The 21,361-nt window shown below is 42.6% G+C and overlaps 1 protein-coding gene across 1 annotated transcript; it reads left to right on the top strand.

Moving 5' to 3' along the window:
- The first annotated feature begins 740 nt into the window (after nt 1-740).
- LOC119356405 (alpha-mannosidase At3g26720-like) lies at nt 741-15,547 on the top strand. The gene is made up of 29 exons (XM_037623360.1): nt 741-1,110; nt 1,218-1,301; nt 1,603-1,691; nt 1,795-1,969; nt 2,102-2,221; nt 2,431-2,517; nt 2,599-2,670; nt 7,784-7,897; nt 8,418-8,518; nt 8,618-8,711; nt 8,825-8,992; nt 9,083-9,172; nt 9,254-9,319; nt 9,449-9,505; nt 9,675-9,894; nt 9,987-10,120; nt 10,341-10,412; nt 10,502-10,561; nt 10,669-10,740; nt 11,149-11,196; nt 11,326-11,445; nt 11,712-11,777; nt 13,627-13,739; nt 13,853-13,937; nt 14,294-14,410; nt 14,494-14,589; nt 14,895-14,942; nt 15,026-15,094; nt 15,195-15,547. Exons 1-29 carry the CDS (start codon nt 907-909, stop codon nt 15,411-15,413), a joined length of 3,060 nt encoding a protein of 1,019 aa, XP_037479257.1. The 5' UTR covers nt 741-906; the 3' UTR covers nt 15,414-15,547.
- The last annotated feature ends 5,814 nt before the right edge of the window (nt 15,548-21,361 follow it).

Genomic DNA, 21,361 nt, shown 5'->3' with positions numbered 1-21,361 from the left:
GGTCATGAGTGTAATTCGTCGAATCAGAAGGAGACGGCTGTAATTCGTGAAAGACGGGAGGACCTCACTATAATTATTGGAATGAGATCTTAGGGTATCTCCAGCACTGACTCTTAAATCGCCCGCATTCGTCCGTATCAAGCTGTTCGGACGTGTTTTGTCATCTAATGTGATATCTCATCTATCCGTGGACCGATCCGGATGTCCGTTTCCACCCAAACAGGAAGCAAATCGGGGGAGCTTTGCGTGTGCCCTGACCGTGTGCGTACCGATCCGCTATAATTTGGTTGAAATATGTCAAAAATATAATGAATATGCTCCTATTTAGATGAAAACCATCCGGTTCTTTTATGTAAGAGTCATCTAAATTTAAATAAAAGCTATCCAGTTTATTTAAATATGCATCAAATGTGATCAGAGTTTATGATAAGTTTTTGGATGGCCGGTTTCCGTATCAGTGTTCAGCCTCAGTCCGGTCTGGTCAACAGAGAGACGCGGTGTCCGTTTTAGGGGACGTGCCCTTAGGGGATGTGATTTGAATCAATTCATAATCTACAGTATTCTGAGAACCGTGCCGGATCTCTGACTCGCCTTCCCTATTTTACACTTCCCAACAGTGTCATCAGAGGATAAATTATTATACTCTGCCGTAGAGATGCAACAGCATGTGCATCTCCGTCGAAGCCGACGTGGCACAGCATGGATGCGGCCACCTGCACCTACACAGCTACACTCCTCGACCCTCACTACAAAGTAGCTAGTCGACTTGGCCCGCCGCCGCCGGCCGGGGTACGCAGTCAGTGAGTCGTCAGTCGTCACTCTCGCAACCCGCCACCGACCCCACCGCTCTCTCTCTCTCTCTCTCTCTGAGAGACTTCCTGAGTGGCCGCGCCGGCGCCGGCGCCCATGGCCCCCGTCCGGCTCGCCCTCCTCCTCGCCGTCCTGCTCGGGCCCGGCGGCGGCTGCGAGGGGGTGTACATCCCCTACAACACGTCGGCGGGGGTGGTGGACGGGAAGCTGAACGTGCACGTCGTCCCCCACACCCATGACGACGTCGGTTGGCTCAAGACCGTCGACCAGTACTACGTCGGCTCCAACAACTCCATCCAGGTTCGACTTCTGCCGCTCCAAATGTTCTCCCAGATTTTTCCTTTTGTTACCCCTGTTTTCCGTCCGTCGACTTGGTTGAAGCCGAATGTGGGTGTTTTTGGTGGCAGGTCGCGTGCGTTCAGAACGTGCTGGATTCGCTCGTGCCGGCGCTGCTCAAGGACGAGAACCGCAAGTTCATCTACGTCGAGCAGGTAAGCAGCCTGTCAAGATTGTTGCTGTAGAATTCCTCGGATACGCACGAGTGTGCGTATCATATGATATCTTATACTAGAAGGGATTGTTGCTGTAGAATTGGGACCTGGGAGGGGAGGATGCAGAGCAATGTTACCACCTGTAACCGCTCTGTTTCTTGCTTTGCAACCCGGCTGTTTCAATTCATTCTACAACCAAATGGCACGGATGGTGTTACAATGTGGGTTCATTTTTGGGTCTGATGCTGTGATTTTTCTTCAGTAATTAACTGTTTATATATGAATGGTTGGTTGGCTGCAGGCGTTTTTCCAGAGATGGTGGAGGCAGCAGAGCGACAGTATCAAGGATACGGTGAAGGGGCTCGTCAGCTCCGGACAGTTGGAATTCATGTACGCTAGCTAGCTCTTTCAACAACTTCCGTTTTGGCAACCATGTCTCTGTTCTATATCTGACTGATGGCATATCCCTCCTTGTGATCCATCGACGCTGAAGAAATGGGGGCATGTGCATGCACGACGAGGCGACCGTGCACTACATTGACATGATTGATCAAACCACGCTGGGGCACAGATTCATCAAGGAGGAGTTCGGCCAGATCCCAAGGATCGGCTGGCAGATTGATCCGTTTGGGCACTCTGCAGTTCAGGCCTACCTCCTCGGCGCACAGGTAATCCATTTATGCCATGCTTTCAGATTTTGTGTGACTTTGACGATGCTTCACAGGAGAAAAGAAAACTAAGTCAAAGTTCCTTATATGGTCCACTATTATATGAACCACATTTTACTGTCTTTCATCCAGGTAGGATTTGATGCCTTGTATTTCTCCCGGATTGATTACCAAGATCACAAAAGGAGGAAGGGGACCAAAGAGCTTGAGGTCGTATGGAGGAGCTCTAAGACCTTTGGCTCATCAGCTGATGTGAGTAGCATTTTCCTTTTGCGTAATGTAACTATGTGAATGCTGTGAATCACTTTGATGATCATGGGGTCGTCTTCGCAGTATTTCTCGCTGCGAGCGGCATGCAGTTCACCGCACGAGGTGGCATGTTCCAAATAAAAACCATGACCATAGAAAAGCATATATATTTTGTAACAGTTCCCTTATTGTTATGCTCATTTTTCTTTCAGATTTTTACTGGTATCTTCCCAGGTGGTTATGAACCACCAACTGGTGAGTTTTATTTTGAGATTGGTGCTGAGTCCCCTGTTGTCCAGGTAAATTAACGAGAACTTCAGATATGTTAGTTCAGTCAACACCAGGAATAATCCAATTCTTCATCACTTTTATCTGTGTAGGATGATCCCCTTCTTTTTGATTACAATGTTGAAGAACGGGTGAATGCTTTTGTTGCTGCAGCGCTGGCACAGGTACATTAGGGTCATTAGGTCTCCTATATGTTTTTTTTTGAGTTAATTACACAAAACCACAACTTCAAGATAACTTATAACACTTTACCACAACGTTTGAGTTTTTTAACACAAAACCACAACTTCGAGGCAACTTATAACACTTTACCGCAACTTTTGAGTTTTTTAATACAAAGCCATAACTTCTGAACTAATTCTCAACATTGAGCCAAAATCTATCGGTCAACTACTTTAATAGCCAATCTGAATGATTTGGCCCACATGTCAGGCTCTAGGTAGCAAGTTCCCTCCTACGTGGCGCTGACTGGATATGTGTAACATAGCAGTCTGCATAGGACATCATCGTATCCTCGACGATGCGTTCACCTACAGCTCCCCAAGACCTCTCTGTCTAGTTCGCGTGCCCCGCCTGACCATGCCATAGTCCGGACGGGTGCGGCTTTGCGACACTAGGAACCTCGCCTTCAAGGATGCTCGGAGTGATCATCCTGTCGCAGAATTTCGACCACCCCACCAACAACCAGCTCCCTGCTCAATGCGTCGGTGGAGTTGATAGCGCCGGTACGGGATGGCAAGAGGAGGAAATGGTAGGCCACATAGGAGATGCGCACATGCCACCTTTTTCCAACTTAGGTCCTAACATGTGGGCCCAATCACTCAGATTGGCTATTAAAAAAAGTTGACCGATAGATTTGGGCTCAATGTTGAGAATTAGTTCAGAAGTTGTGGTTTTGTGTTAAAGAAACTCAAAAGTTGTGGTAAAGTGTTATAAATTGACTTGAAGTTGTGGTTTTTTATTCAAAAACTCAAAAGTTGTGGTAAAGTGTTATAAGTTAACCTGAAGTTGTGGTTTTGTGTAATTAACTCTTCTTTTTTTGATAAATCCTGTACTACTTATGTTTTTAAGGGAGTGTCTCCTATATATCTTCATGCTGGATGAGAATCTATTGGTCTACTACAATTTTTTTTATCAAATTAGAATGGCCATCTGGATTTTACAGTCACAAGTTCATACCTAACGTTGAAAATGCAGCTTCAGATTTCAATGTTACTTCGACCTAAGCATTTCATGCTGAAAAGCTATTATTTTAAGAGCACCTCCAAATGTACATAGCAAATTATATACGTCCGTGGACAACGCTGCCTCGCCTCTCTTTTGTCTGTGTCCGCAGCCGCCCCCTCCTCCCCCCACCCCCCGTCATATCTAACCCTTAATTTGGAAGTATATTAAGTGCATGCGGATACTAAGTAGGATATTATTTGCGTGTTATTATGTGATTAACATTATATTTGGCATGGAATTAATTGCACGCTAAACGTGTTGAGCGCTTGACATTGAAGCAGTCTAGATCGTTGGATTGTCATGATTTGATGACCGAGATTAATTGGATCTGCCCCTTTGGGTCTTTTTATATTGGTACATATATAGATATAGATATAGATATAGATATAGATACAACACCATGCAACGTCGATTTCATCATATCGTAGTTCACCATACATAGAAAAAAAATAGCTACATGCAAAACAATAACTACCCTAATCTTACTCATCGTCCAAAGTCGATGTCAATGACCTCCTTGTCGGAGCCGCCGGTCTCATGGTCATTGACGGCGGGGTGAATCGAGGGTGTCTCCTCCTCCTCGTCCGGGAAGAGCTGCTCCTGCCGAACGTCGGAGAGGTGGATAACATGATGGTTCGCCGCCACCTCCCGCTCGGACTGGGGCAACTTGAGGATGGCCTGGTTCTCGTCCACCAAGATGAGATCGGCAACGAGTGACATGAAGGCGGAAGCACCCACACATTCGACCTCCATCTGCACCTCTGTCGCGAGGTAATTCGCCTCCATGGCTTGGCGAGATGGAACGACTCCTCCACCTCGGGCCATGGGGTCAGCCTCCATGGTCCCTCCTCCTCCTCTTTCTTTGAGCTCGGGTCTAGAGCGCCCGGAGGTAGGCCAGGCGCAATGTGGGCGGTGCTCGGTACCTCGGCAACACGCATCTTCGTCGCGATCTCCATCCGGCGCTCTGATGTAAGCATTTAGTGATAGATGACCTTCTCGCGGACCATGGAGGATAGCAATGTCAGAGCGGAATGGGATGCAGACGGGGAAGCGGTGGCAATGCAGATTGGAGGAAAGGGAAGGAAATAGGGGCGGCTAGGGTTTGTCCTCACCGGTTGGCTTAAATAGCCGGGGATTGGCCCCTCGGGTAGCGCGCCAACCATGAATGAGGGCACCAAACCTATGACCTCCCTGAAGGACAGATGGGTTTTCTTATGTGTCTGTCAGTCGGCTGCCCCATGGATGGGCTGGGTTTGAGGGGTGCCAGACAACCTAAAAATATTGGCAGAGTTTGGGGATCCGCATGGGATACGGACTATCTATCTGGACATATAGGGAGAAGTATGTCTGTGTGGGGGGATGTGGTCCGCTTGGAGATGCTGCAAGACTATCTTTTCTAAACCTACGCCTGCGGAACCGCTAGCACAAGCAAATCTCCTCTTCTTTGTTAGAAATAGTACTCCGATACGTGCAAAGCATGTTTAAGTTGGAATTCCAATTGCATGACACAACTTCATAGGAACAAAATATGGGCAACGATCTTGTTTTGGGTGTTTTCTCTCTTTCTTATGATATTACGAATAATCTTAGGTGAGATTGTGAGCTCACTGTGTGTGGACAGATTATACTGACGCGCTGCTGGTTCCAGAAGAATGTAGACACATCTGGGTACATTTAGGTTCTGTAGATGTGAATCCCAACAACCTAGACCATTGGATTAGCATCAATCAATGGCTGGTATCACATTCAAGCACTAGTAGAAAAAAGGCCATTTGTTCCGGTTCTGAAACCGGGACTAAATGGTCGTTACTAAAGCCCCCCCCCCCCTTTAGACCCGGTTCTTATACGAACCGGGACTAAAGGCCCTCCACGTGGCCGCTGCGTGGAGGTCCATCTTTAGTCCCGGTTGGTGCCACCAACCGGTACTAAAGAAAATTTTATGATTTTTTTGAATTTTTTTAAAATTTTGTTTTTGAATTTTTTTCCTGAATTTTCAAATTTCTTAATTATTTTAACCTCTAATCAGCATAGATTAAAATCGCGGGAGAAACGATTTCGCGGCGGCCTCTCCCAGCAGCTATAGCGGCCAATCGCGGAATTTTTTCGGGTGGGAGAGATGATTCTGGAGGGTTTTGCTGATTTTTGAGCCATTTAGAGGGATATGTGGAGGATTTCGCGGCAGCAGCCATAGCCGCGGCTATTTCGCAGGCTATTTTAATCTATGCTAATCAGCCCTCGTCACTGCTTAATTTAACCTCTAATCTCTAATCATCCCTCATCATTCCAAATCATCTAACTTCCCGAACGGTCCCCCATCCTCTCACTACCCCAGCCTGAGCACGCTTAACTTCCGGGTTCTATTCTCCCTCGTTTTCAAGTCTGCACTTGTTGTTTTCTTGACAATATTAAGATGTCAATCCTATTAACCCTCAGGAGTTTAGCTTGAGCATGAAGTCACACATTTCACTGTTTGAGTTTGAAACTATCATTCTAAAAAACAATAATTATTTAGTAACACTAATATTTCTTGAATTAGTAGTCTGACCATTGTTTGACCAAAGTTTGACAAAAATTCAAAAAAATTGAAATAATTATTTAGTAACACTAATATTCTTGAATAATTATTTATTAACACTAATACTTCTTGAATAAGTAGTTTGACCATAGTTTGACCAGATTTAACGAAAATTCAAAAAAACTGAAATTTGAGCATAACATTTTTTCCTTTTAGAATTTGAGGATTCTAAAGATTTGCAAACAAGCCGTAGGCTGTCAAAACCGGATGCGGATTTTCGTGCTGAACATTTTGATATATTATACGTTTTTTTCTGACATCGTATGCAAAAGTTATAGCCGTTTTATATTTTCCCTACACTTTTTGCAAAACATGTCTAATTTTATGTTTTTAAATTTTCCTAACTAGTAGATGTAGTAACATAACTACATCTCGAAGGATTTTAACTTTTTCAGTTTTATCATTTTCTTTTGCTTTTTACAAAACTGAAAAGGTGATACAAGGGGAGGGGGGGGGGTAGGATTTGAAAATTGCACCATTAGTACCGGTTCGTGGCACAAACCGGTACTAAAGGTACCTTTAGTACCGGTTTGTGCCACGAAAACCGGGACTAAAGGCCCCATTTGAACCGGGAGTAATGCCTGTACGGTGCCCTAGCCGCTCGAACCGGGACTAATGCTCACATTAGTCCCGGTTCGTAATGCAACCGGTACTAATGCTCTTTTCTGGCCGAACCAAAGCCCCTTTTTCTACTGGTGAAGGCTTCGGATTCAAAATTTCAAAATTTCAAAACTGGTACACTATATAGTACTATAGTTATAGATATAGATAATCCTAGGTGCACGGCAAACCCATTCCAAGGTCCCATGGGTGGTGGTTGTAATTTCCAAAAATAGTGCGAGGCCAGCAGTAGGGAAGGACCTAGAATAAGTCAATCATGTGGCTGGTGGAAAATATGATGATAGTGAGGCCGATCTGATGGCGTGCACATGGTTTTGCTGATAAGCCAAATGCATACCATTCTACAAATTGATTTCCTGTTATTTAAACCGCATCGTTTCATACTTAAAAGTTGTTGTTCTACTTATACCTACACCGGTATATAGTGTATCAGTTTTGAGTGAATCTAAAGCATCAATCCTGATCGCTCGCGTACTCAATCTAACAGTTGAGACAGTGGGATTCGTGTGAACATGACCATCAAGGACGCGCAGCGGCTTGGAGATGGGTCTAGAAAGAGGGCAGGAGAGAAAGAAAACTAAAGTAAATAATTGAATGTGGAGCCCGCTGGTTAATTTCCTTTGTTTTTACAATTTTGGTCACCAACCAATAGGGATAACACTTGTAATATTTCTTTTTGTACAACAATAATATTCATTTCTGAATTCATTCATAGACCATATTCTTTTGCATTTCTTTTCGTAATGCAGTCTAATGCTTTTCTTCTTTTACCAAAATCACTTATGTTCAGACATGCATTGCACACGTGTGTACATGTGTTTGTCGTAATTTATATTCGTTATATTTTTTTGTAGGCAAATATCACAAGGACAAACCATATCATGTTTACAATGGGAACAGACTTCAAATATCAATACGCAGAAAGTTGGTTCAGACAGATGGATAGATTAATTCATTATGTGAACAAGGTAAATGATGAGCCTGGAATGACAATATCAAATTGATATCACTAGATTTTCGAAATATATACTTGTGTTTGTTCGAAACAACATACGAGTACTTAAGAAATATGGTCCAAGTGGTACTTTGTCTTTTTGCGAAAAGGACTTGGTTCTATTGTAGAAGTTGACGGGAAGTACAAAGGACCTAAACTGCTTATATTCTGAAGCAGATGGTGTATTTCTTTAGTAACTTCATAGCTATATGACAAACTTATAATCACAACACTACTGAATCATATCTCGTGAGCTATCACCATCACGATTGTCTCTGTTCTAAATCATGAAATACATTTGAAATGCTTCCAGTCTTCTCACACTATGGGAACATGCCATGGGATGCATTTGATTTTTTTTGCTTTAGATAAGGATATAATTGATTTATTTTGAGCATTTTAAATTGGTAAATAAGTAAATAATGCTTAAATTTTATGTAAAATACCTATTAACACATTATAATTCACCATTGTTCTGTTTGACCATACCTCAGGATGGCCGTGTGAATGCTCTGTACTCCACACCTTCCATTTACACTGATGCAAAATTTTCTGCAAATGAGCCATGGCCTCTCAAGACAAACGATTTCTTTCCGTATGTTCTATCTTGGAGTATATTCATAATTAGTACAATTAAAACGTTTCTTTTGTATTTTGTTCCTTAACGTTCATATGGCTGTGTGTCTTCGGTCAGATATGCAGATAGGCGCAATGCATACTGGACAGGTTACTTCACAAGCAGACCCGCCTTAAAACGATATGTCCGCATCATGAGTGGATATTACTTGGTAGTTTACCTACTATTTTAATGTTGCCCTCCAGATATCCAACACCAAATGATATACTGTCTTGGTCACTTGGTGGTGTTCTTCCTTAAAGGTCAATATGTTTTCACTTTCAGGCAGCTAGGCAGCTGGAGTTCTTCATTGGGAGAGGCAAGTCAGGTTTCACAACAGATAGTTTAGGAGATGCTCTAGCTCTTGTCCAGCACCATGATGCTGTTACAGGAACAGAGAAGCAACACGTTGCAGATGATTATGCGAAGAGACTATCGATTGGCTATAAGAAAGTAACTAATCGAGAAAATTGATGTAATTCGTATTTGATGATTTCTTTTGGGATTTAATGGATTGTTTAATTTGGTTTGATTCTTTTCCAGGCGGAGGAACTGGTTTCGACTTCTCTTGCTTGCTTGAGTGAGTCAGGCTCAAATTCTCGTTGTTCGTCCCCAACGACAAATTTTGGGCAGGTCGGTTTGCAGGTTTTCTTTAACAAAGTTCCCTCTTTAGTTAAAACTTAAATGACTTTGTTTACTGATCTCTTTTTTCAGTGTCCTCTCCTGAATATTACATATTGTCCCCTTTCCGAGAAGAACTTTTCTCAAGGCAAAAGCTTGGTGAGTTCTGTTCTTAACTCATGGCTCTTTTTAAGATGAAATTTTATAGGTTTTAAATAATCCATGATACTTTCTTCGCAAGTAAACCCATGCAACATCTAATATGGTGTTTTCATCTTTTCGTTACAGGTTGTTCTTGTGTACAACTCTCTTGGATGGGAACGAGAGGATGTCCTCCGCATACCAGTATGCAAATTTCGTTCCCTGAAAACATGATATTTTGTTGGTTTTTATTGATCATTCATACATCCATCTATTCTGTATATGAATATATGTGCTTATGAATAGTGCCACTACCATGAAACTTCTATATTATAGAATGAGAACTAAATTGGCCTCTTTGTAAAATTAACAGGTCATGAGTGACTCAATTGTTGTTCATGATTCTAAGGGAAGAGAAATTGAATCGCAACTTCTGCCAATAGCTAATGCCTCATCGTACCTACGGGACAAACATGTCAAAGCTTATTTGGGCACATCGCCTGCTTCAAAACCTAAGTTTTGGGTTGCCTTTTCTGCTTCGGTACCACCACTTGGTTTTAACACTTATTTTGTTTCGAGCGGAGAGAGATCAGGTGAATTCATATCTTTCATCTTGATATGCAGCAAAATAGAAAGCATCACTCAGAAGTTTGACAATTTTTCTGTCACATTATATACATTTCAGCATCTATCTCTTCGCCATCCACTCTATACCCTCAGGGAAGTAAAAGTAGGAATCTGCAAGTTGGGCAAGGGCATTTGAAACTTCAATATGATGCAGCTGGAGCATTATCCCGGTACTCCGATAGCAAGACTCGGGTAATTTGCCAATTCCTAAGCATTACTTCTAATCTGAAACAGTTTTACATCTTGCCTTGCTTTCATCTTAAGTAGTACAGAAGTTGTATGCTAAGATTACCCACGGTTATCTTCCCTAGCAGCTCATATGTCCACTGTGGTATTGGATATCAAATTTCGCTTTTTGTTTTGCATGTTATCTAGAATCACTTGTACTCAAGAACCATTAACATATTTCAAGGTTGAAGAAAATTTCAAGCAGAAGTACAAGTATTACATAGGACAAGATCATGGAGACGGAGATGATCCTCAGGTGCACTAGGGATTCGACAAATAATATATTTTACCTCAAAAGTAGAAATTACTAATACTGGCATCTGTTTTCTTTTTCCTGGACCGTAGGCTTCAGGAGCATACATATTTCGCCCCAACGGTTCCGTTCCTATCAAAACTGATGGTCAGGTATGAAGAAGGGACCAAAGTATCTCTAAAATAGTGAATGGATCACAGGAGATCTTTAAAAAAGATTCATTATCGGTCTGACGTGAAATTATGTTTCCCACTTCAAGGTTCCTCCCACGATTCTGCGCGGGCCCATATTGGATGAAGTGCATCAGCAGATTAATTCATGGATATACCAGGTTAATAATATGAATACTATTTGTTTGAACCACCACTCATGGGGATTTACTTGCTTCCTTTTTTTGCCAGATCTTAAGGTTCTCAACGAATTTCTAGCACACATCTCTGTCACTACAGCAACAGTACCGTAATTCATTTGAAATTTTTGATTGTAATGCTATTCATTCTGAATTAGCGTACACCTTAGACTCATTAGACTTACTATTGTCCATTCAACATCTTTTGATTAGATCAGGCAAATACTGATGTGTATGCCTTTTGGTGAAATTGCATATCTAAAATAAATTGAGGTTGATACTTGATAGTGCCAAGAATATGGACTTTTCTGTTTTTTCATTCCTTGTTAATTGACTTAAATTACTTTTGTATGCTTGATAATTGATATAGTCTTTCTTATCTTCGTACAGATCACTAGAGTTTACAAGGAAAAGGACTATGTGGAAACCGAGTTCATAGTGAGTAATTGCACCTTGGATTGGTTTCTTCTTGAGGCCTTCACATTTTGCATAATAATTAGTTCGTCTTGTTTCTTTTATGCCATTACATATTTCTAACATCTCATTAATAATTGTTTTTATTCATAGATTGGACCAATACCAGTAGACGATGGAAATGGAAAAGAACTATCAACTGAAATTATTACTAGCATCGCAACAGACAGAACATTTTATACCGATTCCAGTGGACGTGATTTCATCAAAAGGGTATGACTCACTAGCACTAGCACTTGACCCTTTCCAAAAAAGAAAAAAAAAAGACAAAAAATGTCTATTGCCTTTCTAATAAATGCAGTGAGCACAAAAAATAGTGCACAAATAACTGTATTAATGATTCTTGTGCTAGTTTCGAGGGAAGAATCTAACAATGTTATAGAGGATTACTGCAGCTGCAACATAAAATAAGTGTTGTTATGGTGCACCATTATGTTATACTACCTATTTTAGTATACAAGATACCCTTTTTCTTTCAGGTACGGGATTATCGCTCAGAGTGGAAGATTGAAGTAAACCAACCCATTGCAGGAAACTATTATCCGGTGAACTCCTGTTTGCTCTATTATATTTTAAACAAGGAAGCTTACTAGTATCACTAAGAAATGGCTTCTTTCATTGTTTTCCGTCATTGAGTGAACATCTGAAAGTAGTTCAGAGTTCACTTTGCATTTTCCCCTCAGTTTATTAGGTATTTTGTTTGTCGAGAATTTTTTGTTTGCTTTGTAATTGATACTCCCTCTGTTTCATAATGTAGTGCATACATATTTCTTGAAAAGTCAAACCTCACAAACTTCGACCAAGATTGTGGAGAAAAATATTTACATCTAGAATGCCAAAGATATATTATTAGATTTATCATAAAGATGTAGTTTCATATTTTATAATTTTGGTATTGTAGGTATAAATAGTTTCTCTATAAACTTGATCGAAGTTTGCAAAATTTGCCTTTTCAAAAAAGAGAAAAGCATGTTTTTGGTCCCTCAAGTTCCCTAAAAGTATAGACTTGATCCCTCAAGATTTTCTGGTAAACATTTGATCCTTCAAGTCTCAAAACCCAACAAGTTTGGTCCAAAACCAGATTTTGACCACGTTCAACGGGTTTGACCACATTGACCAGGTTTGACCGATCAACAGTAAATTCAAAAAATAGCTAACAAATAAAAGAAAATCTGATTTTTTTGTCATCCAATATGCTCAACTTCTTAAGGTGCGTGAAAATTTTCATAGTGTTTGGACACTCGACGAGCTCGTGGCAAAAAAAAAAATATACAAATCGACTACCTGAACTGTAAATTCAAAACAATAGCAAAAAATAAATCAAAAAAGTCTGAAATTTTGTGGCAACTAAGATGATTGGGTGTGCTAGGTGCGTGTAAAGTTTTGTTCTCAAATAACATCCGAGGAGCTCTAGCAAAAAAATATTTTGGCTTTTTTTGTGAGTCAAAATTTGTTTTTTGCCATGATATCCTCGTATGTCAAAACACCACACAAAATTTTATGAACCTAGCGCACCCAAGAATTTTGGTTCCCACAAAATTTAAGATTTTTTGAATTTTTGACCTATTGTTTTTTAATTTACTGTTCAACTAGAGTAGATTTGTATTTTTATTTTGCCATGAGCTCCTTGAGTGTCCACACAATGAAAATTTACACGCACCTTCAGAACTTGAGCATATTGGATGCCAAAAAAACAAGTTTTTTTTGAATTGTTTTACTATTTTTTCAAATTTACTGTTCATTGGTCAACCCTAGTCAACATGGTCCAAAATCTGTTTTTGGACCAAACTTGTTCAGTTTTGAGACTTGAAGGACCAAATATCCAAAAAAAGTCTTGAGGGACCAAGTCTATGCTTTAAAAAAAATCTATACGCACTATGTTATAGAAAGGAGTAAGTTTCTGGTCACTGGCTCTACCTGTAGATGGTAACAGACAGTTAATGACAGCTAAAGCAACTCTCTTCTTCACTTATTTAGCACCCTAAGAATAGGACTTTATCTCTACATGTAGTGATGTAATTGTGTAGCTATGTGATCTCGCAGCCCAAAAAGACACACAAATTTTGACATTTAATGACATATGACGCAAGTCTCTGCATTTGGTGACATACAAGATGGTAACATAGAAATTTGATCCTCGAAAAACAATTTGTGGCATAGGAAATGAAGATTTAGTTGTATTTGGAAGGCTTTGGTAGGCGGGAGGCTATTGGTGATTATGGAAGGCTGATAATTTAAAATGTTGAGAGTGAGGTTATTCATACTTTGTCAATATTTGAAAAAATTGGGAATCGTCAGCTCCAAAGTTGCAAATTATTCTGTAGTTTTGCTTGTAGATTGTGGTGGGGGCAGATTTGTATACAGATTGATAGATAATTATGTATTTATTTTCAGGTTAATCTTGGAATTTATGTGGAAGATGGCACCAAAGAGTTGTCTGTACTCGTAGACAGGTCTGTTGGAGGTTCTAGCATAAAGGATGGACAAATAGAGCTAATGCTACACAGGTACATGTCACGGAGCACAGTTGCACAGTATTTTCTTGCTTCTTTCATCCTTTAGCTGTTCTTTTTTTCCTTTCCACCTCTTCTTCGTTAAATATTTCTTACTCCTTGTGTAGGAGGCTAGTCCATGATGATGGCCGCGGTGTTGCGGAAGCATTAGATGAAGAAGTATGTTTGGATGATCAATGTGAAGGACTAGTTGTAAGTATCTTTCTGACCATGTGCTTTGGATGGAATTCATAATTAGATGTTTGCTACTGAAATATAATCTTATCAGCAATATAGGCATCATTACATTATTTATAAAATTTCTTTCTTTCTTTGCCTCCGTTCGGTCAACTCTTGGTGTATAGCCCATTGGTTTGGTCAACTCTTGTTACAGAGGAAGCAATTTACTCATCTCTCACCAAATCCCGTTCCCACATATATTGAAGAGGTGTTTGATGTACCATAGCAGATCGATTATTTGTTGTATTATTTACAAGGGTTCCCTCTTTACAAGCAAATGTTGTGCGGAAACCTTCTTTAAATAAAGCAATGTATTACAATATGGACAGATTGAAGGAAAATACTATCTCAAAATTGACCCACAAGGAGACGGAGCTAGGTGGCGTCGTACATTTGGTCAGGAACTGTACTCCCCTCTTCTTCTTGCGTTTTCAGAGCAAGAGCAGGTATATATAAATTTTGTTGCACTTGTGATCGATCAAACAGCTATTCTTGTCGTATTGAACATTTCCCTACTCGTACTTTTCAGGATGGAAGCAACTGGGTGAATTCGCATGTTTCATCATTCTCTGCAATGGATCCAACTTACAGCTTTCCTGAAAATATCGCGTTGCTTACTCTCCAGGTATGTCGTGTATATGGAGAATGGACCATTGCTATCTTATCTCCTTATAAAAGGAAAATGAAATTGGGTATAGACTGTGCAAGAGATTACTGATCTGATAACTCTGAGTAGTGTAGCATTTATTTTTATTTTATTTTTTGCAATGGCGCAAGTTAGTTTTTTATCCTACTGGTTTGAGTTAGCTGCAACAACTGTTATCGATACCACAGAATATTGATGAAAATGCTACGTGGGTTCGTTTGTGGTGGCAATCATTATAAACAACCGTTTCATATACTGTTTTAAAACGCTTGAGCATTGTACAGGAGCTTGAAGATGGAAGTGTTCTTCTTCGGTTGGCTCACCTATACGAGGTCTCAAACCTTGATCCTTTACTTCCCCTTGCCCCAATCAGATCCAATTTGCACGTTTTGTAAACATTGTACTGTGCATGTAGGCTGGAGAGCATAAGGATCTCTCAGTTCCGGCGAGGGTCGACCTCAAGAGGGTATTCCCAAATAAAAAGGTGATATTCATTAAACTTGTTTAAATATATATGCTTTTATGTACATTTTGATTGGATCCTGATGAATATTTTCACTTCCTTTCCAACCCTAATGCTCCAGATTGACAAGATCAGTGAGACAAACCTATCGGCAAACCAAGAGCGCGCTGCCATGGAGAAGAAGAGGCTGAAGTGGAAGGTTGGAGGGCCTCCCCCAAAGGAAAATGTGGTCCGTGGACGTCCCGTGGATCCTTCCAAGCTCCTCGTCGAGCTGGCACCCATGGAGATCCGCACATTTGTCATTAGCTTTGACCACCGACTCGCCGAACATCTCGGCTAAGCAGCATGCCGATGACCATCGGTGTTGTAATGTTTTATTGCGACTCGGAATATTGTATTTTCTTTTGCGGAAACTCAAAATATTGTAGTTAGAGGTTAAGTCCTAGTTCGTTTTTATGTGTTTTTATTGGTCGATTAGGCTTTGTGTCCTGCTCAGAAAAACGAGATGGTTGCGGCTCCTCAAAGATGGAATAAGATCCTCCCTACCTAGTCCACACATTTTCACTTCCGGAGCTGCGTGCCTCCTCGAACCCCGACACGAAAACCCTAACTCCGGCGGCCACGCCTCCTCCTCCTCTCATCCACCTCCTCGTTGTCCGCCATGGTGTAGAAGTGGATCCCCGGACGCAAGGGTAAGCATGGCCATGAGGTTGGTTCCTCCTTCAACTGTCGCCGCTCCAGCAGCTCCGCGATGCCCGCATTTAGCCTCTCCCCGCCGACGGCCCTGCGGCGCGCTCGGCCGTACGTCAAGGCTGAGATCTGCCAGCGCTATTGGGAGATGGGGACACCACTGCCGTGGAGCAACATGCACCTCCCCAACAACTGGCACCTCTCTGCGGATCAGGTGCCCATTCCTCCGATCCCGTGAGCAGCCACGACCACTGTGAGGAGATCCACCGCCGCCGGACCTCGTCAACAATGCCAGGTACGTCATCAACTCCCCGCTGTGGGGTACGTGGCTCCGTGACAAGCACGACCTACGGCGGCAACCCTTCTTTCCCGGTCGTGCTTCGAGCCCGCCATGGGCGCGCTCTCAGCCTGCCTCGGTCGCGCGATCGTGCGTGGGCTAACGCCGACCCCCTCCCCCTCGCCGCTCCCCGCCACCACCACCTCCCATGACCGCCGAGGAGGAGGCGGAGCTCATGAGGCGGGCGCTCGAGGACTCCGTCCGGGAGCACGATGAAGCCCAATGGGAGGGCCTCAAAGAGATGATTGAACTCTCCGCCGTAGGCGATGTCGCCATCCCAAAGCTGCTGGCCGTGGTCAAGGAGAAGGCCATGGAGGAGGTGTCCGAGGAGCCCACCGCCGCGGCCTGGAACCCAGCATTGGTGGGCCAGTCATGGACGTGGATGGAGACATTTCCATGCACGCCGGAGTATGTCTCCGTGGCCCCATCGTGGGTGGGCACCGAGCATGGTCGCCGTATCTGCCACGACCAGAGGTGGTGTAGGTGCCTCCTGCCCGGCAGGGCCGCCAACCCACCTATGGCAGTTGCCGCCCTACATCGAGCTCACCAAGGATGACGAGGATGACAATGGCGGTGACTGAAGACGGCCACGGCCACGGCGGCAACAGCCAAATCTAGTTTTTTATGTCTTTATAGTTTTATAAGTTTAGTTTGAATGTGCAGCCTTGAGACATTGTGAACGTTTATGTAAAATATATCTTTTTAAAATATGTGCAGTATCTATTTAGGTCTAAATTTGGATCTCATTTTGAAAGTCCAAATGCTGACAAACTTTGGGATGGAGTGGCCAATTGGACGCATCAACGACCGGACGACCGCATCCGGACACGCATGTCTGTTTTGCCAACCCAAACACACAAAGTCCGAACAAAACAGATGTCCGTTTGGGGTGTAGTGTTGGAGTTGGCTTAATACCAACACGCAGACGCACATGCACATGCACTGACAGGTGGTGCCAAAGTCCATCACGCCGAGGCGACTGCATCCTTCATCTCGCATCTCACTCCTTCTCTTGATCTGTCTGTCCACTGGGCCCTGCTTGATTCGCTGGTCCCTCACTTGGCTCACTCTGGACCAGCGACTGGTAACCGGATCCTCTAACATTGTGAAGGAACTCATGGTGCTACAGTGTTGCCTAGTGTAAAATGAGAGTTAATTGCAAGGAGATACCACACTTGCGCACGTTGTAACGAGTTAGTACCATTGTTCGTGCATGTCACAGTTCAGTACCACTATTTGGCCTAATCGTTACAAAAAAGGCTGACAACAGTATAACTCCGTATTGACCATGTATCTGATATCACAGGCCCACCTATCAGGCGACACGCTGGCCAATCATCTTGTGCCCGGTGCGCTGACCAGGACGAGGTCGGCGCGGTCGGTCTTAGCGGGCTCGGTCGAACCAAGTCGGATCCCACTAGACGAACCCTATCCTTCCTTCTTCCCTCTCCATCTCCTCTCTCCCCGTGGATCTCAGGCGATGGCTGTGGCGACTCCCGGCGGCGGCGGTGTCGTGGGCGGCTACGACGACCTTCCCGGCCTAGGAGCGATGACCACGTGGGGCTAGACTGCTCCAGGTCGTCCAACTCCACCGACGGCGAGGAAGAGGAGGAGGAGGAGGCGCCCCTGTCCATGGAGCAACGGTTGCGGCTCGCTAAGATGTGGTTGGCCAACCCAACCACAAGCCATCACTGGACTAGTGGAGCGGATGGAGTGCTATAAGTCCCTCCTTTTTCCTTCTGTCTGTTCAAATCATAGGGCTAGGGTTAGTGTTCTTAAAGCACTGAAAATATTTCAATTTTGCCGTGGCTTGTAGGTTAGATGACGCTATATGGGATGTTAGGATTCACTTTAATGCTGGGCATAATTTGGATAGGAAGATTTGCAGCTCAGATGTCACATTTCTGAACCTATATGCACTGTTGACAGTAGTAGGATTTAATTTTAATGATGAACTATATCACATGAGAAATAAAGCTGCAAAAGGAGTTGAGAGAGAGCATGGACTAGATCTGATTGACACGAACATCAAATTGCAAGAACTAAAGAAGCAGTATGAGGATTCATTAGTTCTGAATTTGTTAGCTAGGGCAACAACACCTGTCAGTTCAGAGTCAGGTTTAGTTAGTGAGGGTAACATCCATCAGAGACCAAATGAATTAGCTATAGTTTTATATGAACCACCTGTTTTTTATGATCTCAGTGAGCCTGTTGTGCTTGTTGTTGATGATCATGGTGTAGTTTTTTCAAAGTCAGTGCGACAGTAGTATAGTGCATCCAACTCAGCCTACTGCTATGTGCACACAAGAGAGTAGAAATGTCAAGGGGAAGCTGAAAGCTGTGTTGGAGGAAGAGGAATTTTTAGAGGAGGGATATAGGAGCTACTCTGACTCTGAGGGTGCATATGACACTGATAACTACATTTTAGCTAAACACACAAATATAATAGAGGGGAAGAAACTGGCAGAGAAAGAAGATGAAGAATCAAAAGAGGAACCACCCATGCATCATGAGGGTGACACTAATGTTGAGGATCTATTTGAGGAGGAGGAGGTGAATGTTGCAACTGAAAGGAGTGCTCCAACTAAAAGAGAAAAATCACCCATACAGGAACCTGCAAAGAAGAGGCAGAAGCTGCAAGTCAGGAGATGCCCCACCACTAGGTCACACTCTAGTGCTTTAGTGGAGGAGAAACCTGATTTTAGTCCTTCATGTGATGAAGAAGATCATGGCTTGCTGTTTGACAGTGATGATGGACATGAGGCACCAGCATTTGTCCTACAAAATGTAGGAAGAATAGGGCAAAGAAAAGGAAACCTAGGATATGGTACAATTATAAACTTGAGCAACCACATCAGCAGTTATGTATGTACATGTGCTTCAAGAATCAGCATCAATTCAGAGAAGCATTGTTGATCCTACAAATTACACAATCCAGAAATTTTAGGTACCACAGAAACTCAGACAAAAGGATCATTGCCTGCTGCAAACAATAGCACTGCCAGTTCTTCATAGTTGCTGCAGTTATCAAAGGGGAAAAGACATTTGCTATCAAAAAGATGAGGCTACAACACACTTGCCCAAGCAGTACAGAGTCATCCAGGGTTAGTGCAAAGTGGCTTGCTAAAATATATGACTCACTGTTTAGGTCTGACCCAACAACTAGCATAGCTAATATGATTGACAACTGCCAGGAGAAGTATGGTGTTGAAGTGCCCAGGCACATGGCCTATAGGGCCAAAAACCTTGCTGTGGAAGATGTATTAGGAGAGCATAAGAAGCAGTATCCTAGGTTGAGGGACTATGCCCAAACCATCATGGATACAAACCCTGGAAGTAGAGTTGTTGTTGCAACAATAACTCCAAAAGCTACAACAAAAAGACTACATTTAGGACCAAGGTTTCATGCTATGTTCTTCTGCATAAATGGACCCAGGGAGGGATTTCTCAATGCATGTAGGCCATTCATTGGTTAGTTACATGTTACTTTGCTTTATTTAGAATGTTTCTTAATGTTCATGCCACATTTGCTTGTAGATGATAGCTTTATACATGTTTGTTGTTTGCATCTAAATGTATGTGTTGATGGGTGCTTTATCAAGCTGAATACTGGTGCTCAAATCCTAGCAGCCACTGGCAGAGATGGCAATGACAACATATTTCCACTTGCATTTGCTATAGTTGGGCAAGAGGACACAACAAACTAGTGTTGGTTTCTGCACCAACTGAAGATATGTCTAGGAGGAGAAGTTGGTAAATTTGGCCCTTACACTATCATGTCTGATACACAGAAGGTATGCATCTCCTTGTTTATCTTTATGCATATAAGTTATGTTGTAGATAGTAGCTTCGGTACTCCAGTAGCTTAGTGTTATATTATGTGAACAGTGGCTACTAAATGCAGTAAATCAAGTATTTCCAAACTGCCATCAAAGATTTTGCCTTAGACACCTATATGCAAATTTCCAAAATGTTGGGTTTAGGGGGGAAGATCTAAATAAATGCATGGATAATGCCAACTATGCTTATAACCAACACAAGTTTAACATTGCAATGAATGATCTGAAAAATGAGAGTGACGAAGCTTGGAAGTGGCTGAGTGGAATACCTAAACAGCATCGGGCTAGACATGCTTTTGACACCAACTGCAAGACATACTTGTTTGTTAACAACCTGTCAGAGGTGTTCAACAAGTACATCTTAGATTTTAGGAAAAAAACCTATTAGGACTATGGTTGATGGTATTAAGGACAAGCAGATGGTGAGGTGGCATAGGAATAGAGAGAGAGAGAGAGAGAGAGAGAGAGAGAGAGGAAAGGCAGCTATGTGGGAGATCACACCCCATTATGCTGAGAAGCTAGAGGTGGAAAAGGAAAGGGCCAGGTACTACAAACCCATTCAAGCTGGTGTAAATCTATGGCAAGTGACAAGTGGGCAGCAAACACATCCAGTCAACTTGGACATGCATACATGTCGTTTTAGAAAGTGGGACCTATCTGGCATACCATGCAACCATGTTGTATCTTCCATTAGCAAGGCAAAAAGGTTTCCAGAGGACTATGTTTCTATATTCTTCAAAAAACCTTTTTACATAGCATCATATGAACCTATGATATATCCTGTCCTTGGTGAACATGACTGGACAAAGACAGCTGGACCCGACATAGATCCACCTGAATTTCATGTGAAGAGAGGAAGGAAAAAAGAGAAGAGGATAAAGGGCAGGTTTGAAGTTCCAAAGCCAAAGGATAGTTCTAGAAAGGCCACTATAACATGTAGTAATTGTGGACTTCAAGGACATAGGTACACCAATTGCAAGATTCAACTAAAACCAGAGCTGGCTATGAGGAAAAACAAGCATGTGGTAATCCCTTGTTAATTAGTTCTATGGTTTCTATACTGTATTTTGAGTAAATACCATGCATGTTTGACTTACTAACATGTTTCTTTTTGTTTGCAAGGCACCTGCAAGATCAAGGAATGCTCATGAAGCTACTCCACCTGCAAGATCACAGCCCCCACATGCATCTGGTGCTAGATCTGCTTCTGCAAGGGCATCTAGTGCTAGATCTGCTGCTGCAAGGGGATCTGGTGCTAGATCTGCTACTGCAAGGGCAACTGGTGCTAGATCTCCTGCTGTAAGAGACCAAAGGCCATTCTTTGCTCCAAGATCTTCCTCTGGAGCTTCAACTTTTGGTGCAAGGGCATCTGATGACCCAATAAGTCATTCTGGATGGATGTCCTTTTTTAATGCTAGTAGG

This window comes from Triticum dicoccoides, chromosome 2A (genome assembly GCF_002162155.2).
Source record: "Triticum dicoccoides isolate Atlit2015 ecotype Zavitan chromosome 2A, WEW_v2.0, whole genome shotgun sequence".
In the NCBI taxonomy this organism is placed as follows: domain Eukaryota; kingdom Viridiplantae; phylum Streptophyta; class Magnoliopsida; order Poales; family Poaceae; genus Triticum; species Triticum dicoccoides.
This window is presented reverse-complemented; position numbering and strand designations above follow the sequence as displayed.

Coding starts and splice junctions, on each gene's coding strand:
- LOC119356405 (XM_037623360.1), top strand. CDS start 907: ATGGCCCCCGTCCGGCTCGCCCTCCTCCTCGCCGTCCTGCTCGGGCCC. Junction 1,302..1,602: donor AGTTCATCTACGTCGAGCAG/GTAAGCAGCCTG, acceptor GGTTGGCTGCAG/GCGTTTTTCCAGAGATGGTG. Junction 13,740..13,852: donor ATAGAGCTAATGCTACACAG/GTACATGTCACG, acceptor CTCCTTGTGTAG/GAGGCTAGTCCATGATGATG.